The sequence below is a fragment of the Convolutriloba macropyga genome, chromosome 7, assembly GCF_964194025.1.
Source record: "Convolutriloba macropyga chromosome 7, txConMacr16.3, whole genome shotgun sequence".
NCBI lineage: Eukaryota > Metazoa > Xenacoelomorpha > Acoela > Convolutidae > Convolutriloba > Convolutriloba macropyga.
In genome coordinates, this window is record NC_134474.1 from 13524059 (window position 1) to 13550143 (window position 26085).

The following is a 26085-nucleotide window of genomic DNA, read 5'->3' on the forward strand; positions in this document are numbered from 1 at the left end:
CATGTGGCCACTAAGCCAGGGAGCCGATTAGTGAATAGATCACGGAAGTCTTGTGCTAAATGTTGCAACAGCTGGTGCTTATAATACTTTAACATTAACTGGTATTTATTACTATTTGTTTGTCAATATGAAAAGCAAATGTTGAATGCTGAATTTCCAGGAGTTTTGATCTGATCAACAAATCTACCTTTGTTGACGTAACAGATCACTGTTATTTGTAATTGTGAACCCTAATTTCATTTACTAATTTCATAAAAGTTCTCTACAAATCATTGGAGAAAAATTTAAATTTCTGAAGAGGAATTGAGTCTATTCTGTTTCGTCCCCTCGTGTTTTAACAAGCCCGCCCACTTACAAATTATGTTTTCTTACATAGCAAGTTACTAAAAATATTGAATCTTTTCAACAATTGCCCCCCCCCCCCCCCCCCCTTTGCAAAAGAGGTGGCTATTCTTGAATAGAATTTAAGCGAGCCATTTATTAACCAATCAGAGACGACTAATAACTTTCCACGCATACACATACTATGTTAAATTGAATTGAATAAAATACACCGTGGGTGGCCGCCGTATTGGCCGACAGGGCGTTTAGCCGACAACCAAAAAATGAGAAATTTGGCCGACAATTTAAGTAAAATGAGCAATAAAACTTATTCTGAAGCTGTGATTGGTCAATTTAAAACACTATTTCGTAAGCGGTTAAATATACAGCAGTTTTTTCATCAACTAGTGTAACGAAGGTCTATCAACTAGCGTAACAAAGGTATTTAACCGCATCTGGCCATGCCTCGCGGGCCATGGCCATGCCTCAGCGGCCCATGGCCATGCCTCAGCGGCCCGTGGGACTTGATATGAATCTATCACAACCGAACTACTGATTTATGGACCAATGAGACTTTTATGACCAATTATGATAAAATTGTCGGCTAAATTTCCCATTTTTTCCTTGTCGGCTAAACGCCCTGTCGGCCAATTTTCCTAGCACCTACACCGTGGTATGGCAACTAGCCGAACCGGAATACATACAAAGCGAAAAGAATTTCCGACTGGCGGGCCGTGGGCGCGCTTGGCGACCCGCGATTTCCGGATTACATCCCACAGCTCATGACAGGCATGGCCATGAACAGCGGTCCGCAATTGCGCTTCAACTATTATTCGGCTATCTAAACTGTACGCAAAGTAATATCCTGGTAGAGTATAGCACAGCGGGGGTGGCGATTCTCTACTAGGTACCAAGGGGGGGGGGGGGGGGGCAATTGTTGAAAAGATCCAAAATATTTCACGTGCAAAGGGAGTAGTATATAAAAGCTAAGCTGGGTGGAGGGTGCCGTCAAAACTGAATAGATCTGAGAAAATTAACATGATAGTGTTTGTTAAAAGGAAGAGGAAAAACTTAGCAATATTTGTTGACGACTGATAAAAAGCAATCGAGTTTTGTATTAAATATTTTGTCATCATGGCTCAAAACGCACGAGAACCACCGCAGCATTTAATCAGATCTGTTTCAAAAGTGGAGAAAGCTCTCTTTTCTTCCCAGAACCATCAGAGAATTGCCCAAAATGTGCCCTCGTGTATGAAACATTGGGGCTTTGTCTTGCATGTTTATAGAGGCGATGCGCTGATTCGAAGATTTCTGTTGCAGGCAAATGATGTAAGAGGTTTTCTCCAGTGTGAAATTTTAGACTACGAATTTGAAGAGAATGGTTGGCAAAATTGCCCAGGTTTTAAAGAAACGACCATTCGCATTGACAACGACCCGCCTTTGTATGATCAAACGTCATTGCAACACTTCATGCACAGCTTCAATGACGCCAGGAGGGAGTATCAGGTGATCAGTAATAACTGCCAGCAGTTGCTGGGGGATTTGATGAGTTTCTTACAAATCGAGGGTGCTCTCCAGCCCTGGTTCCGGACTGCGAAGCAGGCGGTCGGCCAAGGTAATGATTCGTCTTTCTTCTCATGCTAGCGAGATGCTTTTTGATGCTATTTTATCGAATATCAGTCTATATCTGATACTTGAGATCAAAGACGATCATCATTCTACTCAAAACCGGGTAAGAAAACCGCAATGTTTTAAGTCAAAACCCGCTTTATTTGATATGTTCCCTGATATTTTTTTACTGAGATTACGTTCTTTGCATTTTTTTTTAAAGTTTGTACGTAAAATAGACGTATTTCTATACGCATTTCAAATAATGGAACCCGATTGATTATTTTTCTCTCTGTCTCTCTCTCTCTCTCTCTCTCTCTCTCTCTCTCTCTCCCTCTCTCCCTCTCTCTCTCTCTCTCTCTCTTGCATTTATTTAATCGGTAACATTCTCGGGCCCAGAAAAAAACGTTGGGAGAATGGGAACTATTCTTTTACAAGCGATCCGGTGGACGTGCGCAAGACAGCGGAGTGGGCAACGCTGTCAGAAACGTAACAGAGTTCAATGATCCTAGCAGTATGGCAGTAACCCTTAGTGTTGGTCTCCTCATTTATCACAACCAAGTTTCCGGTCGTTTGGTGCTGCTCGTTGGGGGTGTGCGATCTTGAACGTCGGTTAAATGCCAAGAAGCACTCTTTGATCCGAAGTGACCGAAAAGCGTTAAGTTACCATTGTGCGCTGGCGTACCACCTATGATGACCGAGCTAGTCAACGCCAACGATTGACGGAATTGCAGTTGCTCGGTTACGACTTAAAAATAGATTGGGTGTTCTTACGCCTAGATCAAACGAGTCAGCGTTTACGGGCGTTAACGAGATCGAGTTGAGTACGTATTCCTCGAGACAAATGGCGGTGTCTGGTGCTTTGTCGGTGAGGCAACATTTACCAGGGACAGCGTAAGGTCCTTGCTTGAAATTTTCACCAGCCTCTCATAGATACCAATTTAGAGTGCCGCTATCAGTGGGTTGAATCTCCACTTAGTTGATTTTTGCGCAGCTTCAGCAGCAATGAGTTTAGTATTTCATTTCCGCAGCTCCTTTTCCGCAGCAACAGAGTAAGTACTTTTATCTGATCTGATAGTGGCAGGAGTACCCCGACGGGAGACAAACCGCTCTATTCCCATTACAGACGAACTAGCGTCCATGGACTTGACTATCTCCAAAAAGACAGCTACAGTAGTCATCGAATTTAATTCAACTAGACGCTTTATGCAACCAACCGATTGTATTGAACAATTTGTTCCGACAAAGGAATAAAGCGGAACAATACTAATTTACCGCTTTACGGAATAACTTTTGCAATAATTTTCTCTTTCGGAATTATAAGAGTCTCCTTGAACTTCGACTCAATCAAGTTCAATGGGGTCTATTATAATGCCATTGGCATTACGGGAGAATTCTTGGAGGATAACTTTTGGGGAGCGCATTTTCTTAGGAGTAGCAATATAATATGAACTGATTTTATCGAAGACAATTAGTTGCATTTACTTTTTTGATTTAAAAAAGGATGCGGCCAGTGATGTTTGAGTTCCATCAAGTTCTTTGGTTACAATGCCAAGCTTGATGCCGTTAATTACTTTGGTACTCGGTTTGAAATGGAATTGACACTTTCAAAGTCTTTTTTGAACCTTTCACTCAGCTGCTCGGCTGCAAAACAACAGCAAAACGCATACGAGGAGTACCGGCGATTGCCGGCTCATAAAAGACGACGTGGCTCTAATTGTCAACGCTTGTGTGTTAAAAGATCTCGCATGCACGATTTGCAGTTCTGATTGCATGTTAACAGATATAAACCGTCGCAAGACAATAGTGGTGTCGGTCCGCGTGAAAACCTTACTGACATACACTGTGAATACGACAGATAACTTGTTTCAGCCTTTTGACTAGTAGAACAACCTGCAGTTCCAGCTTTGGAACCGTCATCACCTCAATAGGACCGAAGCAAGCTTTACTCAATACAAAAGCAAGCTCCGTTTGCGGTTCAATCGAAGTAGTTACTCTTGCTTGAAAAAACGCAAAGGTTATAAAATTTTTTTTACAAACTATCACTGCTAAACTTTTTGCTAAACTTGGGCAGTTTCAAAAACCTCTCAAGGAAATTTTTATATTTTGGTAATTCATCATCCTAGTGTTGCACGCTGACAAATTTACTTTTGTACCAAATAAGCGTCAACAGTAAATGCTGCCACTAGACCAATAGGATTGAATGATTTAGACTCTAGGTTTTCTATAAGTTTGTCACTGATGCAAAAGTATTACCAGGGAAGGCGTAAGGTACTCGCCTAAAAATGCTTTTGCCCTCTTCCAGATTCCACATTGGTCTGGCTGACTTCGCAGGTTGAATCGACACTTAATGCTTTTATGGGCAGGTTCAGCAGCAATATTGCTAGAATTCCAAATTTCAATATTCTCGCAGAGCTCTTTTTCAGAATTAAAGAAGCTAGTACTTCTATCTGACCAGTTAGTGGCAGGAGTAACCCGGCGGGAGACATACCGCTTTTTTCCCCTTAATCATCAAATAGCGTCCATGGACTGGAAGGTCTCCACATGGACATTAGGATTTGTCAAAAATGTGAAGTAGTCCCACGAACGGTGACATACAATGGACCAAAATAACAAAACTGGGTGTCAGCAAAAGGGAATAGATTGGTATACAAGTTTTTCTACTGAGAGGTTAGTCAAGATGGGTTCAAAAGTGGTAGCGCTGAACATTATGAAAGCGAAAAAGTTAGAATAAATTGAAAGCCGTGAGGGCAGTGCTTTAAAGATGACGTAGCGTTCCTGGATAACTGACCGGAGATAATCAAAACCCTGATGTATCAGTATCTTGATAGCGATGTTTAAGGTGGTTAGACCGAAGTTAAATTTATCAAACCGTTGACATGCGTCTTTAACGATTGGATTTACATCGATTCTTTGAATCGAATTTAACTTCAACCAGCCGCTCTATGCGACCAACCGATTGAAATAGACAATTTGTTTCGACAAAGGGATAAAGTGGAGCAATATAACTTTACCGCTTAACGGACTTACTATTGCAAAGGTCTTCTATTTCGCAATTAGAAACTCCCCTTTGAAATTCGACTACGTCGAGTTCAATGGGGTCTATTAGACTGCCATCAAAAATGTTGTTTCAAGTATTTCATGCAAGCAAGCTTTCGTTGTGGGTTTTGGCTCAACCCTCTTGTATGTGTTGTACAATTTCATATCATACCCAGGCCTACCTTGAAAAGTCAGTTCGCAATCTTGTTCAAACTGAGCTTGAAACAAATTGGTACTAATCTTGAATTGGTTTTCATGGGTTACAAACTACTGTATCGCACAAAAGGCATATTAGATATCCTGTCCGAATATAACAACAATGTCTCCATAGCTGTGTTTTACAGTATCAAGGACTTCAAGATCTGGGTATGTTTTGTGCAATGACTTCACGTCAAAAATGTCGGAACCTATTTTTTTGTTTTGCCCGTTCAGAGAGACGTACGGTGAATGCTCCAATGTCTTAATTTTTCTGAGTCCCAAGGTCAATGAAGCCAAAAGTTGCGTCAAAAAGTTGCTCCGTGTTTAAATTTTTTGACGGTCAGATTTGATACGGTACCCTGCAAATCGAGTTGAACTGGGAGAATTTTGGACACCATAGATTTGTTGCAGTTGGTTTGAGGATAGAAATTGCCCAATATTAGTACGAGACAAATAAGCCAGTCACAACTTCTTCGCCTGAGGAGCTGATTGAAATCTGTGACAGAAGAGAAAATGCTGGTTTTGCTTGGTTGCTCTTGACCGGTAGAACCACTGTTGTTTATTTAGCGTTTACTCGGAAAGACAAGTTCTGTTCCATGACCTAAGTTGTTATGGGAGCTGTTGCAGTAATCGTTTCTGCATTTATGAGAACTTGAACAAAACATGAAAATGTGTTGACAAGAAAACAAGAAAAAATGAGTGTCAGTTCAACCCGGTGATGGTGATTCTTTTCCTTGAAAACACGTTATAGCTAAACCCGATTGATTCCTCTCCATACGAAAACAGCTCTTAATTTCTGTTGATGCAGGACTTTGATGCGGCTTTTAATTACCTTTCTATTGTGTTTTTGCGGCAAAAGCTTTTGAAGTAACTTTTGTTCTGGTTACTGAATTTTTGGTATCCTCAATCTTTGTTTTGGCGGCTTTTTTAAGGCCAAAAGCGCTTCGGACTTCTCCTTTAACCAAATGTTAGGATCGTGAAGAATAGGTTTCAACCAATGCTTCGTGACAGTGAAGAGTTGCCATAACTACTTCAAGTTGTTTGGAAGCGTCTTTACGACAGTGTTGAGAAGCGCAGCGCTCTCTTAATCCAAATCAGATAAACAAGATTTGATAATTCCGACGAAACTTGAAATCAATCCTGGCGAAATCCTTATCAGGCGAAACCAGCAATTGCAGTTATAGATTTGCCAGTTGCGAGGGTCGTAAGGTATATCAGTTTTACATAATCAGATAGAGGCTGAGAATTAACTGGCCTGTTGATTTGACCATATTTTTCGTGCGACCGCAAAAGATCTCCAATTTTTGAGACAAATTCCAATCGGGTAGTGGTTCACTCCTCTTATTACCTATGGCGCCAGCGAATGCTGAAATAAAGTTTGAGTTTATGCTTGCTCGCGCCTGAGGCGTGGCATGCAGTGGGCCATTCCAGCACAATGATGTAGGAGTCCTATGCTCATATGTTGAAGCGATAACGGGGCAACTAAAGTTGGTGCCATATTACTAGTCGTACTGAATGGGATAACTGAAGTACAAGTTGCTTCTTGGTTTCCATTGGTTGCCAAGCGGTTTGGCTGATGACAGGGATAGCAGTGCAGGATAGTAATATCGGCTGATCGGTGTCATAAACGGTTGCGTTTTTTAGCACCTGATTTGGGTTTGGGGGGTTTTTCTTGGGAAGGCAGAACAAACTTAAATATGGAATACTTGAAACCTTTTTTGTGTTGGGGCATTGTAAAATGAGGGCTGCAGATAAACGAACAGCCGTCATAAGATATATCAGGAAAACGGACAGAGGGTCATAAGGTATATCAGTTTTACATCATTAATTAAAGGTTGACAGTAAATTGGCCTTTTAAATTGATCATGCAATTTGTTCCACTGTAAAAGATCTTCACTTTTTGGGACAACTTCTATTGGAGTAGCGGTTCACTACTCTTGTTACTTATGGCGTCCGCCAATACTGTAAAAAGTCTTGCGTTTTCGGTTGGTGGTGCTTGAGGCGTGGCATGCAGTGGGTGATCCAAGCACAATTGTGTAGGAGTCTTCTACTCATATGTCGGAGCAACAACCGGAGCAACAAAATGGGGTGCGATGTTAGTTGCCGCACTGAAGGGTTTAACTTGAGTACTACAATGCGCTTCTTGTTTGTTTTTACGTTTCTGTCAAAGGAATGACAAGCGGAATTGCTGATGACAGGGTTAGCAGTGCTGGGCGGTAGTACCAGTTGTGAGGTTTTAAATGGTTGCATTATCTGTACTTTCAAAATGGCTTTTAGAGGGTATTTCGGGAAGGCAGAACAAGTTTAAATTAAGATATAAATTACTCGAAACCATTATTGCATTGGAGCATTGTAAATTCAGGACTACAGGAAAACGGACAGCGTTTTTCCGGGAACACAAAAGAGGAATACTTGTGATGCTGCATTTACTGGCATAGCAAGGGGAAGGACGGGCAGAGGTTCTATCAGTATAATTGCAAATTGAAGGAGTAAAGGTGTGCGATGAACTTTAGGCAGTTATGCTCGGTTTGGATAAATAAATTGATCTAGATTCTATTGATGTGGAACTTTAAGGTTAGGCAGATGCAACCGACCAGGCGAAGTGGAATTTTTGATCTCAAGTGTAATGCAAAATGATCCATAATTTGATTGCCTGAGGTTTTGTCTTTAAAAAAAAAGTTTAAAAATTACTGGGTTTGGTGAAGCCATAATAAGTGTTGTTGGTCGGGGTTGTTGCATAGGTTGCAGAATTAGTTCACTTGCAACATTTTGTAAATCTTTGTTACTTAATAAACTAGATTCTTAACTACAATATCTAATTGATCTTTTGCTTGTCGAAACCTTTGGTATCTGACAGAAGGCTGCAGCTGAGCGTAGAGGTTTTTTTGCAAACAACACTTCTTGCTGAGCAAAAAAATGAAGCAGTAAATTCTGGCTGTGGGTACTTAGATAACATTTCAAGATGGTTTCAGTTTGCAGCAAACTATATAAGTTTTCTGCCTTTTCAGGATAATTAACGAAGTCTGGAGATAAATGGGGCTTGTATATTTCTCTGAACTTGGATCGCAAATGTTGGACAGAATTATTCTACTCAGAGTCTTGAACGTAAAGGTTGCAGGTCTTTGAACCAGCGCGGAAGTTGCTTTGTTCGCACTAAACATTGAAATGTTTTTTATCGATTCGGTGTTGTACCGAATAGCGCAGTACACATCAAAACTCAAAAGTATGTAACAGAAAACGAGATTGTCTAACCTGCTTGTAAGCAAAACCAGATTGAACAGTAAAAGAGGAGACCGGTGAGGGAGGGAACCGGGAACGAAACGGACATAACAGAAAAACGACGAGCGAAAGACACACGACAAAAATGAAAAGGAAATAGACGGAACAGAAGAGTTAGACGAACAGTTCACGTTGAAGCGGAAAAAGAAACAGGATTGGAAGGTTGTACAATAAATGCTGAACTCAATGGGAAGACGGAATGAACAAACGAGGAAGTCGAGCGAGTACCAAGCTAAATAGAGAGACGATGGAACAGAATGGCCGGGAAACGATTGTGCAACAAGCGAGAAGGCAGGAAGAACTATGGTAGCAGACCAAATACACAAATTCAACTATAAAAAGTAGCCGTAACTACAAAAAAAATCGAGTCAAACATTAGAAAAGAGGAGAAAAGCTACTTTAAGACAAATTAACTGAATTCATTTTAAAGTTTATTCTACCTCTAACAAAGCACAATTTACGGCAACCCAGAAATTACTTAAATATTGAGAAGGTCAGGACACTTACTAGCCGTAACTCCACACTTTAAACGGCCACAGGTCAAGAACAGTTAACAGTCATACAGTTACCCATTAACAAACAGAAGCGAAAAATTATGTACTACAACAAAAAGCCTGTAAATTAATGAAGTTCAAAAATCAAGAAAAACCAGCTTTAATTCGTGAGTCACGACCTAGAAAACAACAGGCACAACCAGTAACCAGCATAATAATAAAATAAGCATAAGGCATAAAACAAAAATATATTCTTCACAAATAACAACATATTAAAACGAAAGCATAAAAGAAACGAAGAAAAATAATTTCATAGACAACAAAACGGAGCGCTAATAAACAAAAAGAAAATCGATGTATTGGGAGAGCGGAGATTTTGAACAGAATTGGAACTGACGATTGGCAAAGTTAAGGGAACGAAGACACGCTGACGGTACGGTAAGAAAAAAAGATGCAAAAAAGTATATTATCACACACAGCTTTAATTTTTGGTGCAGGTCGGAGGTTTGGAATTTTGGCAATCTTTTTTCGGTGTTTTGCTTTTCACTCAATTAACAAGTCTTCCAAATGAAAAAAATCTACTTCTGAAAAATGTGTCAACACTTTTTGCTTTCTTCAGTTTTTCGATTTTGGTCAATTTTTTGCAGTTTCGTGATTACATATTGGATTTTCAGTAATTTTGCGGTTTTATAATTGAAAAGCGGGTATTAATTTCTTGGGGACTTCTGACAAAATTTTTCTCCGAATTAGGTAACAATTGACCAGAAATTTCAAAATGGAACATTTTAACGTCATATTCTTTGATTTCTTTTAATATCTGAGGTATCATAGCAGACCAACTTTATTCCAATTTAACTGAAAATCGACAAGAAAATTTTATAAACTGATGTTTTTATTTACAAGAACTACTTTTGTGGGTGTCAGTTGGTGACCAGTTAAAAAGAGGCTACAAGTTTGAACTCAACCTTTATTTGCTGTAAAGCAACGTGTTACAATGATACAATGCAGCAGCTTATTAGGCTCTACGCCATGGAAAGAACGTATTAGCAAAACCAGCAACGTAATGGGTCACCATTCTATTCATAACCGTGAATTACTGAATTTTTCTCAATTGCCTTTTCCGCAGGTTTCTACGTAAAATAGACGCAATTCTATGCGCTGTTTAAGTAATTGAATTTGATTGGTTAATTTTCTCCCGCTTTCATTTTTTACTCGGTAATACAAACTGTAAAAACCTGCAGCCTTAATCTGGATGATATCACCCATTGCGGAAGAAGTGTCTGTTTTGAGACAGGGGAGAGAGAGAGAGAGAGGGAGAACAGAGATACAAAAAAGATGGCCCTTAAGTTAACAGTAAATTTAAAGTAAAGACACTTAATTCAATTATATAGGAACGTGCGGTCTTCGACCCAAAACGCTATTGAGGAAGTGTCACTTCTAAGAAAGTCCAGATTGGACAAATCAAAAATCAGGTATGAATCAGATCAAACAGTCATTGATTACCCCAAAAGAGACAAAAAATGATTTCGTTCAAACACACGCCAGACCCTTGGCCAAACCAATTAGACTCAAACCAGACACTGGGCCTGGCCGGATAGATTCGAGATTCGAGGCAGATACTGGGCTAATTTTTGTTGACTTTGGGGAAAAACAAACAAATCCAAGTCAGGCCCTTCACCAGACTAATCACACCCAAAGCCAGACTTTGAAAAAAATATAATTTTTACAAATCAATTGTTGGTCCCAAGGGTCAGTTCAAAAATGCTTCAACCAAATTTTCATAAGATGACATAACTTTTCAGAACAACCCGAGTCGGGGAAAAAACTATAGAGTGTGTTTAAGTGTCGAAATTATGTTGCTAATTGCTCGTCATCATCTGCTGATTAAAAAACCGTTAAAGTAGCAACTGGCTATCTACTTTTGGCGGAGAACCCGTTCCATCTCGGACTGGATTTCTGGTTTTTGCTCAGTCCGGATAATGGTTTCGAATTTCTATCAGATCCAACCCTCTTTTTTAACCTTTTTGTGAAATTTGGATTTTTACCTAGCTGAAAAAATAGGTGTTAACCACAGGTGCCAGACATAAATAATTGTAAAGCCAGACCAAACTAATTCAGACCATTAACTGCCAATTTCAAATTTTTCAGTTTTTCTTCTTTTAAAAACATTGCGAAAATAGTTTCTACCTCTAAAATTTCTTGTCGTCATATGAAAGACGTGACAATCCTTCGATTTCCAATTCATTACTCTGAGAAACACATTGAACCTTTATAGATATAATAAAACAAATTTGAACAGTTTTATGAACTTTTAATAATACTTTTGAACTTTTGAACAGTTTTATGAAAATTAACAACTAATCGCTGTCATTTTGGCCCCTAAAAACAACTTTGAAGACTGCATGATATGTGATTTCCAAGCTTATCCGCTTTTGCATGAAAAACATGTCATCTATTGGAGCATTTAATAAAGCTGTTCAAACTATCAATTTGCTTTGTCTGAGAGTCCTTGCAAGCTGCTAATTTAGGTTATCCTTTTTTCATTAATAATTTTTAAAAATTTTTATTACTTCCGCTTTAAAAAGCTATACTTCCGCTATACTTCAAAGCTAACGGGAAAAATGGATGTATGAACTGACTCAATGTTGAGAACAATATTTCATTGACCGAGAAACTTTTTTGGTCGTTTGGCTCTACTTTAAAATTATAAAGAGCATTTTTTAAAGAGAAAAACGTAACAAAACATATCGCAAAACATTTCAGGAAAATGTTTACCATCACAATAAACTTTCTCATGGAAATTTTTTGTCATAATTTGTGTGTTATTATTTATTGTAAATATCAGTTATTAGGGTATCAAATATCACAATAAGGTTTTCTTAGTTTTATGACAACTATTTTTCGCAAAAATTTAAAACTTTATCTTTCTAGTCTAAAATTTTGACTAGGTCGAGTATTTAGCTAGTTAAAAAAACACTGAATTCCGAGCCATATCAACGAGTATACAATTGATGTTAGTCCGGCAGTGTAATTATTAAAATGGATTTATTATTTACATATTACAACAGACAATTTGATTTAATTCAAATTATGTCGCATATCTCAAAATAAAAAAACAAAAATTAATAAGTTTATAATGTCAACCCAACCAGTAAACAGTAGTTCTAATTCATTATTACAAATTTAAAGTCACGCCATGTTGAACAAATAACCTTCCACTAAAAAGGGTTCATTGTGTAAGCTCTGAGAAGAAGAAATTTCTAAGCTGATTTGGGAAAATTTTTTGTCCTTATAGACTCATAAAGATTCCAGTTGATTAAGGGACGTCCCGATGTTGGTGAAAAAGCAGGTCCTAACTGTTTTTTTTATTTTCCAAAAGCATTGTAATCTTTTTGTTTTTAAAAAGAGTTTTACGGAGAGTATACTCCGACCGGAATTAATATCTTGATTCAAACTTTTGTCTAAAAACAATGCTCGTAATGACCAGTTAAGCTGTTTTTCAAGAGATTTTATTAAATTTTGCACAATTGCGTAAATGATAACTGTTGAGTAGTGCAATAGTTTTTGTGGTGTTGATTTTCTATTAGCTTAAATTGTTTTTGTTCCTCGGGCCATTTTTCGTAGGATATGTTTCACTTCCTCTTGAAACGTTAAATTGCTGTCTATATGAACACCTTAATATTTTACTTCAGGTTTCTCGTCTATTGGAATTGAACCTATAATTATCTGTTCACTGAAATCTTTTCTTTTGCTCTTACCAAAGATCATGAAATCAGTTTTAGAGGTATCAACTGTGAAGTGATGTTCATGAAAATATCGAATAAGTTTGTTTTTTTTTGCTCTAACTTGATTTTGCTTTTGTTAATGGAGTTATCAAAAGTTAAAATATCGGTATCGTCAGCATATTTTATAAGTTCAGTTTCATTGTCAACTCTTGCTGCCATGTCATTAAAGTACAGATGAAATAAGAGCGGACGAAGTACTGTTCTTTATGGTACACCTCTATGAAGAATTAGTTCATCTGGTATGCAATCTTGTAATATAACGGATTGGCGGTGGTTTGTAACGAAATTTCTAAAGAAATTTTTTGAGCTCTCATCAAAACCTAAGTTGCCTGAGTTGATATCCAAAATGTCGTAATCGATAGAATCAAAAGCTTTTGATATGTCAAGAAATGCTGCTGTGACAAAATTGTTAACGCCAGTTTTGTTTTTGATGAATTCTGTGCAAAATAATAGGGAATCGATGGTTTATAATTTTTTCCTAAAACCATACTGATTTTTACTTAGTTATTTGTTGTCCTGAAGTCACTGACATTTTTGATCCCTCAAGATGGTTTCAATGATCTTAGAAATGCATGGGGGGATGTAAATTGGGCGATATTTATTAGGTTCCTCATGGTCTTCTTTCTTGTACAGTGGAACAACATGTGCTTGTTTAAGCTCATTGGGGAAGCAAGATAATTTGATGCAGTAGTTCACAAGGAGGTTTAAATGAGGAACAATGACAGAGCTTGATTCTTTAATAGCCCATGCAGGAATGCTTGATACTCCGATTGGTTTGTTTCTCCCCAGTGCCCTAATTGCATCATGACAGTTTTTTTCTGTTACATAGTGATCGCTAAAAGTTTTTTTGCTTAGGATTGCATATCCCAGAAATCTGTAGTGAATGCTGAGGGTCTTGGAATTTCACAAGTGTAGAGAAACGATAGTTCTACAGGTTAAAATTTGTTTTTGTTTGGGTTACATAATGATCAAACACATTTCTCAAACTATCGATTCTGGGTTTTTTTCAGAGTTTCCTAATTTATTTATCAGCATCGACTTTTTTCTGTCACTTTATTCTGCTGCAATAAGATTTCTATGAAATCGGTTGAAATCATTGTAAATAAAATAACTAGACTGGTTTTTTAGATCAAAAAAATTTTCATAATCGCTACCATTCAAAAACCTATCTCAATAGACCATCAATTGTCTTGATTTTCTGGTTCACCATTTGTCTGTTAATGTAAAGAAAAACATTTTTCATTTCGGATAAAACATTTTTTAAGTGGAGCGTTTTTTGAAAGTGCTATCGTAAAAATTTTCAGAGAAAATTTGAAGCATTTAATCCAGGTTGTTCTGAACATGAATTTTTTGCCAGTTTTGTTGTTCTAGGCAGTGTTTAAAATCAAGTGCATTATAGTTCTTTTTATGGAAAACTTCTTTCTGGACTGGTACCTTTTTAGTTTCAACATGAAGCCCTAACATACTTAGAGTAGCAAAACGATCAATTTTTACTATGCTATCACAAATTAATATTTGTACAGACAATAATAATGTTTTCAAAAAGACTTTTGGTATTGTTGCCCCGGTTTAAACGAGATAGTAATAAGAAATTCACATCCTACAAATAAAAGCCCTGTTTGTGGAAGGTACTTGAAAGTTTTTTCAAAGCCTGCGCCGAAAGTTTTTGTTTTGCTATGTAAAATAGTTGCCACTGTTGACGCGGGAATTTTTGAGGCCAACAGTAGCAAAAAAAACATTTTGATTGTTGGGTTGACGAAAGATGTCCAATGGCATTTACTTTAAACAATTGCAACAACCGTTCTCTAAGTCATCAGTATTACAATTTATCGTTTCATTGGAATGGGGGTCTTTGACAGGATTGGGCATAATAATTAGAAGCACCTTTATAGTTTAGCGCTGAGTATCTTTGATTCACAGGCTGACATTTATTATTAGAAGTCAAGAATTATTTTCTGTCTGTTTGGGGGTAGTTGTATGGTTTATTTCGATAATTAGAGCTGTAAGCGCATGGAGAAATTTTATTAATTAGTCTTTTGTTTTGGTAGAGTCCTTTGGGACACATGCTACCATTAGATATCAAAAAAAGATGAGAAAGTAGTCAGTTTTTTTAGAAGAGGCACACCTTGCTGATTGTTTAAATGCACTTCATCAAAATATAAGAAATTTTATCCAATGGAATCGCTACCGCTATCCTTGTTTACTGTATAATTTACGTTTTTAATATTAGCACTAAGAAAAAATATCTTGAAGGATGGTTTATCGGAATAGTACGATGCAATAAGATTATTGATTTCATCAATTTTTTCATTTTTATACCGATACTGCTCAACGTTTTTCAATGGTGTTATTTCGCAAACAACGCAAACATCTGGATTGAATTTTTCAATGCATAAGTCAATTAGATTTTTTGTGTTCAAGGAAATTATCATTGGCAGATTTACTATTATGCTTGAGCACGTTTTTGGTTCCGTCTTGAATCACTAATGTTCGGATTTTTTTGGGTCGTATTTGTTCAAAACTTTAATTTTCTCGTTGGTAGTTGACCCTCGATAAGCATGAATTTCGATGAGAGAGGAATACTTTTTATCATCGGTCATTTTTGTGTATTAAACAACAATATTGCTTTACTGTGTGATTTGAGAGTTCTTTTTTGTTTAGAAATGGATGAACAATGCTCAGAATCGATCACTTTTAACAAAATTGTTTAAAGTCGAAGAGGAGAAGGTCTAACTCTTTAAGGTCAAAGAGGATATTGTTCGAAAATAGAGAGAGAAAGAAAGAGCGACTGTTAATTTCTTCTTAACTTTATAACAGAGCAGGGTCGAGTAATTTAATAGTTAATCATTAGCTGTATCTAGCAATAATTGAGTTTTTTTAGGTTAACTTTTAGTAATTAGAGAACTCTAAACAATCTAAGGAAAAATTAACGTTCAAACCACTCAGATTGAGGTGCGCGACCCAAGCCAGCTGTGATTAGTACTATTTGGGTCGCTCACACAGGGCTGCACGGGCCTTGATCAGACCGTGAAGGATCTAGATATTGCCCTGATTGTAATATGTAAGAAATGTCTGATAACAGCTGGCGTGCGTCTAAAACCTCAACCTGTACACTCTAAAGTCTATTTAGGTATCTCGTGGTGCTCGCAATCAGTGATCAGATGTGTCTTTCTCAGCAAATACATTACTAGGGAACTTCTGACTGGATTGGTCAAGAAGTTCTCCACCTACTTCCTTAACCCAACTGTGAATGCCACGCTCTGGGCGTTGGAGTCTTTATTGGGCAAGACCGTTGCTTCTGAGATGATAAAAAACCTGCAGAGATTCACCGTTACTGGCTTAAATGAAATGGTGGAAGGGTTGCTCCGCTTGGCGGGTAAATCGTTCACCTACTGGCAGTTTCTACAAATAATTGCGGACATTGGAGTGCGAGCATTGATTGAGTCGGACTGGTTTAAGAGACAATTTGGAATAACCGGCGACAATTCAATGTTAGCATACTGTGGGGGCAAGGCAGCCGCTTTTTCGACGTGCTTATTAGTTGCAGCCTGCTGTTCTGCAGGTCCATGGGGGATAGCAGGTAAATAAATTTCTAAATGACAGCAAGGAGTTTCGGTATTGTGCGTTTGCACATAATGTTCCGACATCGCTCAACCACGCGAATCAATCAAAAACTTAATGAAAAGCTCAAAATAGCATCAGATAAAAACTAAACTAAACCAATTGACATGCTTTTCACCAGAAACGATATGGCAATTGTCTTTTTTGATAAAAATTAACAAGCAGATAGAAAAACAAAACGGTCAAGTTTAAAAATTACGTTTAGAATTTCTGAAAACACTTTAATTCAAAGTCATGAAAATAATTAGTCATCAACTGAAATCATTCAATGCCTCCATTTATACCTTCAAGCAAAACCCTTGAAACTTGTCATTAACCAAAAGTTCGACGATCGTATTACAAAAAGAACAAATACAGGCAAAAATCAAAAAGTCAATTCAATTTTGTGAGGAAACGGCGTCGAAGCTAAGGAAACCAAATTCTAATCAGGATTATCACTAAACAATTTCAATTGAACCATTTTTAACTCATGGTAATGAGCAACTTGTAATGAGCAACTTGTCATTACTCTGCCATTAAAAAGATGATGGGACAAAGCAGCAAAAGAGAACCTCAAAAAATGGAAAAAGGCAAAATTCAGAAAGGTTATAAAACGCTTAAGATTGAAAGTATGAAGAAAAACAGCAAATAAAACAACATTCAATTAATATTAAGACATTTTAATTCACCTTAAAGAGTATACAACCTCTCTGCTCAGTGACACTTAACAGAAAGAAGGCTGAAACATGATTGAATGCGACAAATTTTTAAAAAAACCATTATTTTGTAAACAATTTTATTGAAATCACAAGACATGAAAACCATAGTTTCTCACCTAGAAAAAAATTAATTGCGTTAAGTTTTTATTGCTTAGGATGCCAATTGGATATGTGACAAGTAAGACTAAATGAGAACATTACGAAATAACACTAAATACATGCAGTTTTCGAAGCTCACAAAAAAATATACGCAAACTGAGCTGAAGCAAAAAAAAATTTTAAAAAAAGAAATTATCATTCATGATCGTTACTCGTCATATGCACGTAGCTGGCCGTAAATCAGCTCTGATTAGAAGTCAATCTGCTCGGGAACTAATATTAAAAAACAAGAAGGCCAATTTGATAAAAAGAGAACATACAGCCCCCCTTTGCTACCCGAAAAAATTAATCTATAGAAATCCACCTGCAGACCAAAATTTGGCAAGTTGATGCTTCTTGTTCGTTAAAACAATAAATTGTTCAAAATCTTACCGAAAGCGGTAATATGACCACAAAATCATTAAAGCAAAAACAAAAGGCGAACTTTGGTACTTATCCTGTTATATCAGCGAAAGACCGCTGGGTACACACAATGAAATAATTTCTCTGAGTCATAACACTACAAAAAGAGCATCAGATTACGGAAAATTGCAAGAGTTCAGTAAAGTTTTTACAAAAACAATTTATCAGAGTCATACAAATTATAAGGTTTACTCAAAAAACGCAATTTTTATTTGTTGAAATTCATTTGAATGAAAATGGGATACAATCTGCAAACTTTTTTATCGCAAAATGAACAACGAGGTCAAAACTGGCCTTGCTATTACTGTTTGACCGCTACAAAACTCAACTGTTTCAAAAAAATGCGTAAAAGCTTTGTTGGAAAACAAATTGTTACCATATCAAAAGCAAATTATGCAATTTTCATAAATATTAAATTATATTAGCAAAAAATCGAGCTGAAATTAATTATCAAAAGATTTAGTTAGAGAATACTTTCATAGGAACCGGAGACAAAAATGGCCATTATCTGAGTGGTTGTGTTAGCAGCTTTTATGTCTGCACTTCCGTTCAAATTGGCCAAATTTGGCCATAAAATGCACGTTTGATTCCTTTTCAATGATAAAAGAAAAGAAATGCAGTTTTTTCAAATATACAGCAAAACCATAGCAACCTCCGGAAAGGTAATTTTCGAGAACACATCAAAATTTTTTTGCTCTGGTCATTTTTTTTCATGATGAAAATCAGTTACATACCCGTACCTTGGTCTCAGAGGATTTCTCCACTTCTGAAACATGATAATTACATAAAAATCAATACTGAGCCATAAAAAAATCCAGTATAAAGGACCGTTTTGTTTGCTCATGTTCTGTACCGCCAATAAATCTAAAATCAGCAATCCAGTCATGCACTGAACAAGAACGAAGAAAGACTAGCTTTTCTCTTGCCGGAATCAAACTCATGCTGAATCTCCTCTGCAGAGAATGTATGCATGGTATTAGCAAGCATGTTATAAGAGTTACTTTTTCATGCTACAGAATGTACAGAGGGGTTGAATTGAAATGCACGAACTTCGAAGAGCACATTTCAAATTTGAATGAAAAATTTAAATGGCGGTTTATGGAAATTTAAATGACCAAAGCAAAAAAATTTTTAACGAGTTCTCGAAAATTAACTTTCATTTTAAGGAATATATACAAATGGTTATAGAGAGGCTGTCGGTTGCCTGAAAAATGAACACATCGATGACTCTTTCCCTTTATAACACCCAAGCATAGTGGTCGGAGGACTTTCAGCCTGCCCACAGAACTGGTGATAAACCAAATAATGGGGGTGTATACGTTCGTTCATGGGGGCTATAATGGAAAAACCCAATCTTGTCACAATCGATTTTTATACGAGCCAAGGCGATAGTATTAACTTTGCAGTTTTCTGCCATAATTTGAAAGACCACGTGATTTTTTTGTGCCAATTTGAAGTAAACGTATGCTCCAGATGATCACTTGGTGTTGTTGACGGCGGGTTGTCCTCTTAACGTCCTTGAAGACGTCCTTGAACACAAATTATTTTTGCGCGAATCATTCTGAAAAAAAGAAGTTGTAAATAGCGAAAAATAACATGTCAAGAATAGGGCTCGGACAAAGTAAACAATGTACTTTTTAATGATTTAGTATCGTGTAGCACTGGCACCAAAGTGCGGGTAAATCGTAAACAGAAATGATGGGAAAGCAATAATTTCATCTCTTATCATTTTCATTGTTATACGGGATCCCTATCCACCATTTTTAAAACACACTCAGCCTAAAACTTTATTGCTCGAATTTAATGAGTAAGTATTTGTCACCCAATTCAGAGACATAATTGTTCGTGTGGGCACTGATAGGCGCAGCTGCATCTGCTAATTGTCTTCCTAATTCACTTCTTACATAACTAAAATCTGCATGCCGTCACAAATTGCAAAATATATTCTAATCTTAATCTTAAAACATGGTCGTCCAAAATAGCGACAAAATGGAACCAATTCAACAGAGAAAATGGAAATTTGCCACATAATGCCTAACCCCAAAACTTTATTTGATTTATAACTACCAGGTAAATCCTTGCTCGTTTTTTTTACCCAGAAATTTTTGGAAGAAAAAATAACAAGACTCTGCTCGGGTATAAATTGAATTTATAACAAGGAGGCTCGGTAATGTGCGTACGCACATAAGGTTCCGACCCCGCTCATCCACATTCTTGACTTAATTGGCTTCCAAATGATGAAGAGATAGAAAACTTTCAAAAAAAATCATACCGTTCAATTAACAATCAATGGAATACAATAAAGCCACGCTGGAAGGCCGATGTAAGTTGTTGATAATAGGACTACTAGAAAAAACATTTTAAAAAACAAAGAGGTGCGAAGTTCAAAAACACGTTTCTGTTTTTGAAAACAATTAATATCACAAATATTAATGTCATCAGATATCAACGGAAATCACTAAAATGTTCATTTATATCTCCATAGGAAATAATTGAGACACGGCATCAACAGAGTTCAATTGCGCAAAGTTTCAAAGCCAATGTGACCTAAAATTATTGTTACAGATTAAAAAGAAAACAAAACTCCTTTAAATTATACAAATATATATAAATCATTATATTACATTTTATGAAATCTTGTAGTAACATTAGTAACTAAGCCAAAAAGCAAATGTTTGAAGATAAAGTTGTTCGAATGGTTAAATTAAAGCTCACTGGAACGGTTTGTGACCTGTTTTTACAGTACAGAGACTGAGCTACAAATCGATCAAAAAACCATTTAAAAAATGGCGAAGCTCAAAAACCCAAAATTGTTTCTGAAAACAAATGTCTTTAAAAGAAAGCGATGAATAAAATTGCAGCACCTCAAAAGCCAATATAGCCTGTTAATAACCAGACTAATTCACGACCCCACAAAAAAAACAAATACAGAAAGAAGCCAGAAGTGCAAACAGTTTTAAGACATCACACTGTACAAGGCACTGTAACTAAAAGCTGTTACCTGCAAGAAGTGTAAATCATCAATTTCTCTTTGTCTTTCTCAATAAGGGACTACGTAGACATGCCAAAAAGAGAAAACAAAAAAACTGAACTCTATAGAAATTTCGAAAAGTTTTTATGAAGCAAATTGGTCAGTCACAACGTATAACCAAGAGCAAGAAACCCTTGAATGAACAAAAATAACTAAGATTTTTGCAGATGGTGACTAATTAGACATTAGAAAAGATATGGGACCAGTCCTCAATGCGACTGGATAACAGGTTGACAAGCAAAAACAAAGAGGTGCGAAGTTCAAAAACACGTTTCTATTTTTGAAAACAATTAATATCACAAATATTAATGTCATCAGATATCAACGGAAATCACAAAAATGTTCATTTATATCTCCCTTGGAAGTAATTGAGACACGGCATCAACAGTGTTGAATTGCGCAAAGTTTCAAATCCAATGTGACCTAAAGTTATTGTTACAGATTAAAAAGAAAACAAAACTCCTTTAAATTATACAAATATATATAAATCATTATATTACATTTTATGAAATCTTGTAGTAACATTAGTAACTAAGCCAAAAAGCAAATGTTTGAAGCTAAAGTTGTTCGAATGATTAAATTAAAGCTCACTGGAAACGGTTTGTGACCTGTTTTTACAGTACAGAGACTGAGCTACAAATCGATCAAAAAACCATTTAAAAAATGGCGAAGCTCAAAAACCCAAATTTGTTTCTGAAAACAAATGTCTTTAAAAGAAAGCGATGAACAAAATTGCAGTACCTCAGAAGCCAATATAGCCTGTTAATAATCAGACTAATTCACGACCCCACAAAAAAAACAAATACAGAAAGAAGCCAGAAGTGCAAACAGTTTTAGGACATCACACTGTACAAGGCACTGTAACTATAAGCTGCTACCTGCAAGAAGTGTAAATCATCAATTTCTCTTTGTCTTTTTCAATAAGGGACTACGTAGACGTGCCAAAAAGAGAAAACAAAAAAAACTGAACTCTATAGAAATCTCGAAAAGTTTTTATGAAGCAAATTGGTCAGTCACAACGTATAACCAAGAGCAAGAAACCCTTGAATGAACAAAAATAACTGAGATTTTTGCAGATGGTGACTAATTAGACATTAGAAAAGATATGGGACCAGTCCTCAATGCCACTGGATAACAGGTTGACAAGCAAAAACAAAGAGGTGCGAAGTTCAAAAACACGTTTCTATTTTTGAAAACAATTAATATCACAAATATTAATGTCATCAGATATCAACGGAAATCACTAAAATGTTCATTTATATCTCCATAGGAAATAATTGAGACACGGAATCAACAGTGTTCAATTGCGCAAAGTTTCAAAGCCAATGTGACCTAAAATTATTGTTACAGATTAAAAAGAAAACAAAACTCCTTTAAATTATACAAATATATATAAATCATTATATTACATTTTATGAAATCTTGTAGTAACATTAGTAACTAAGCCAAAAAGCAAATGTTTGAAGCTAAAGTTGTTCGAATGATTATATTAAAGCTCACTGGAAACGGTTTGTGACCTGTTTTTACAGTACAGAGACTGAGCTACAAATCGATCAAAAAACCATTTAAAAAATGGCGAAGCTCAAAAACCCAAATTTGTTTCTGAAAACAAATGTCTTTAAAAGAAAGCGATGAATAAAATTGCAGTACCTCAGAAGCCAATATAGCCTGTTAATAATCAGACTAATTCACGACCCCACAAAAAAAACAAATACAGAAAGAAGCCAGAAGTGCAAACAGTTTTAAGACATCACACTGTACAAGGCACTGTAACTATAAGCTGTTACCTGCAAGAAGTGTAAATCATCAATTTCTCTTTGTCTTTCTCAATAAGGGACTACGTAGACGTGCCAAAAAGAGAAAACAAAAAAAAACTGAACTCTATAGAAATCTCGAAAAGTTTTTATGAAGCAAATTGGTCAGTCACAACGTATAACCAAGAGCAAGAAACCCTTGAATGAACAAAAATAACTGAGATTTTTGCAGATGGTGACTAATTAGACATTAGAAAAGATATGGGACCAGTCCTCAATGCGACTGGATAACAGGGTGACAAGCAAAAACAAAGAGGTGCGAAGTTCAAAAACACGTTTCTATTTTTGAAAACAATTAATATCACAAATATTAATGTCATCACATATCAACGGAAATCACTAAAATGTTCATTTATATCGCCATAGGAAATAATTGAGACACGGCATCAACAGTGTTCAATTGCGCAAAGTTTCAAAGCCAATGTGACCTAAAATTATTGTTACAGATTTAAAAGAAAACGAAACTCCTTTAAATTATACAAATATATATAAGTCATTATATTACATTTTATGAAATCTTGTAGTAACATTAGTAACTAAGCCAAAAAGCAAATGTTTGAAGCTAAAGTTGTTCGAATGATTAAATTAAAGCTCACTGGAAACGGTTTGTGACCTGTTTTTACAGTACAGAGACTGAGCTACAAATCGATCAAAAAACCATTTAAAAAATGGCGAAGCTCAAAAACCCAAAATTGTTTCTGAAAACAAATGTCTTTAAAAGAAAGCGATGAATAAAATTGCAGCACCTCAGAAGCCAATATAGCTTGTTAATAATCAGACTTATTCACGGCCCCACAAAAAAAAACAAATACAGAAAGAAGCCAGAAGTGCAAACAGTTTTAAGACATCACACTGTACAAGGCACTGTAACTCTAAACTGTTACCTGCAAGAAGTGTAAATCATCAGTTTCTCTTTGTCTTTCTCAATAAGGGACTACGTAGACGTGCAAAAAAAAGAGAAAACAAAAAAAAACTGAACTCTATAGAAATCTCGAAAAGTTTTTATGAAGCAAATTGGTCAGTCACAACGTATAACCAAGAGCAAGAAACCCTTGAATGAACAAAAATAACTGAGATTTTTGCAGATGGTGACTAATTATGGAGATTTAATGACAGGGTGACAAAAATGAAAGCACAAAGCAGACAGTTGAAAACTTTTTTTAAAGATGAATTTGAAAGTCTTTAAAACAAAAAGCAATAAACTGAAATTTTTAACTAGTTTAAATTACGTCCTGATGAAGCAAATGAGGCCTATTTTTATCAGTTATATGGAGCACAACAGCAAAAAACAAAGAAAAACCCAGGCAATAACAAAAAAAATTATTTATTTTTTTTCTAGATAACTGTGTCTCAGCTGAAAAGCATAAAATATTCAACAAAAACTATTAATCTATTCAGATACGCCTGTTTTCATCGCGCTGCATTTTCTCCACTATGCTTTTTAAGATTGGAATTACAAATGTTGTGACAATTCGGCAAGGAAAAAGAATGAACTCATAAAATACGCAATTATGCTAAAAAATTGAAAACGCGTAGTATCAATACAAAGACAACCATTAGTTGAATATATATCCGTTATTAACATTAAATTATGAAATAGAGGAAACTGTTGTTTGCCTGTTTTTGCTGGGACTGTACTCGAAGTTGAGCGAAATCAGATAAAATTATGAATAAAATTATGAAGTTTAAAAAAATCACCGATTTTTTCTTAAAACAAATATCTTCAAAGTCATAGCAGACATTAGGTAACAACTGAAAGAATTGTCTAGGTTTTTTTTTACCTCTTGAAGAACTAACTGGATCTTTGATTGTAGACATTAAGTCATTGGTCTACAAAAAGTAAAACAAATAAAAGCAAAACTCAAGATGTCCATTAAATTTTTACGAAAACCTTTGGTCAGAGCCATAAAAATCATGAGCTTAACTCTGGACCCAGAACATAATCTCGTTTGTCTCGTTTATTGGGAATAATATCTGTCTTTCATTAAGCTTTGATCTGAAATTCATGTCCGTATTTAACTTAAAAAGCACTTACGAAGCGGAAATATTTTGAAAAAATGTCACGCCCCATTAAAATCTAATTTTTTTATCGTAACAATCCACGGTGAGATCAAGATCAGCCCAGATATTGCTGGGAGTGTAAGAAGACACCCAATTGTTCAAATGGTTGCCAAATTGATCAATTTTAAAACAACATTTTTTGGTTTGTCAAAATATCGAGTTTAAATATGCCAAAAACTGGCGAAATTTTAATTCCAGAAGACCTCTTTTTCGAGGTTAAGAAGAATTTGAACGCAGTTTTAAGGTATATACTTCCGCATTTTTAAAGCAAGTGGGCTAAAATAGCAAATTTGGTCATATTTTTGACGAAGAAAAAATGAATTTTGAAAAATTTAGCAAAAATTTTAACCAAAAAACTCAGATAAAAAAATTCAGCCACCGTCCCCTGTCGTTAGACATAAATTCAATAAGACTACAGTTAAAAATATTTTAACTTTAGTTAACATAATTTATCAAAATTGAAAAAAATTTGGTCAAAAATACCGAAAATGTGAATAAAAATAGCTGAATTACGTCTAATATTCACAAAACTTTAAACCTCGATAACTCCCTATAAAACGCGAAAATTGAAAAAAATCGTATTAATTACATATTTTACGCTGGGCGGGCTTTCTAATGATACCACTCACAACTCTCTACGATGATTATATCGATCGGCCAAAATTGTCTGAACAAAAAAAACCCATTTGTGTATATAGTTGCTCCCCCACTAAAGTGGGTCGGAACAAAAAACAGAGCGCCAGCGGATTTAGCAAACGAAATCTCGGATTCATCGACAAATACTGTTAGCAAATGCCGATTTAAATTTCTCAGATTTTTTTAACGCTCACTTTTGGAATATCGCAGAATGTTACTTTCGCAGTAAGATGTATCAAGTTGTATCGTGTTTTTGTTGTCTTTGGAGAGGAACTCACTCTTCCGTTGTTCAGGTGCTGCCATCGTTTGGGTCGCCCAAGAGTTGATCACTTTCGGACTACGAGTCTTGTTCGGGTTAATTTCAACCTGCTGCACAGTCGACAAGTCAGACTACTTTGACCAGTGGCTCGGACCTTCAATGAGTCTCAAAGTGTTTAACTGGATGTTCGGCACAAATTTCCAAACAACAAGACAGAACTTTCTATGAAAACTCATATCAACAGGCACAAAACTTATCAACAAATGCACTCAAAATTGTTTAACCGTAAACTGGTTTGGCTATATTTTGTTAAACTGCATGGTTATAGCCATAAAGAACATATATTAATCTGTAGAACTTAATCTAGAAGTTTTCTGTAACAGTTTAGTGTATAATTTATATAATTTGAAATGATTTTCTGTTTATCCTGTTTGTTTTTCTTACCTTCTCATATACATTAAATCGCAACGGTATAAGTATCAGCCAAACCTTATAAAACTAATTGGAAATGGTGATTTATCAAAATTCAGCTTCATCAGAAGAACTCAATCAGATAGAAATGTCAGTGCATAAACCTCAAAAAACCGTTTTCTCGGTGTTGTTTTCGGTTCTTTCCTATTAAACAATGCAGATTAGTGTTCTCCAGGTAAAAGCGTCGTGACCAAAGAACGCACCAAACC

At 36.0% G+C, this 26085-nt stretch overlaps 1 protein-coding gene across 4 annotated transcripts; it reads left to right on the plus strand.

Annotated features, from left to right (window-relative positions):
- Positions 1–203: 203 nt before the first annotated feature.
- LOC142342108 (uncharacterized) lies at positions 204–25835 on the plus strand. Of its 4 annotated transcripts, none has more exons than XM_075393297.1 (4): positions 204–316; positions 1380–1936; positions 15855–16304; positions 25440–25835. In XM_075393297.1, the coding sequence occupies exons 2-4, from the start codon at positions 1456–1458 to the stop codon at positions 25631–25633; spliced, it is 1125 nt and encodes a 374-aa protein (XP_075249412.1). In that variant the 5' UTR covers positions 204–316; positions 1380–1455; the 3' UTR covers positions 25634–25835. The 4 variants fall into 4 exon arrangements, with proteins under 4 accessions (XP_075249412.1, XP_075249413.1, XP_075249410.1 ...); XM_075393298.1 differs by having other exon boundaries at positions 210–307; XM_075393295.1 differs by having other exon boundaries at positions 211–316; positions 1367–1936.
- Positions 25836–26085: the final 250 nt, after the last annotated feature.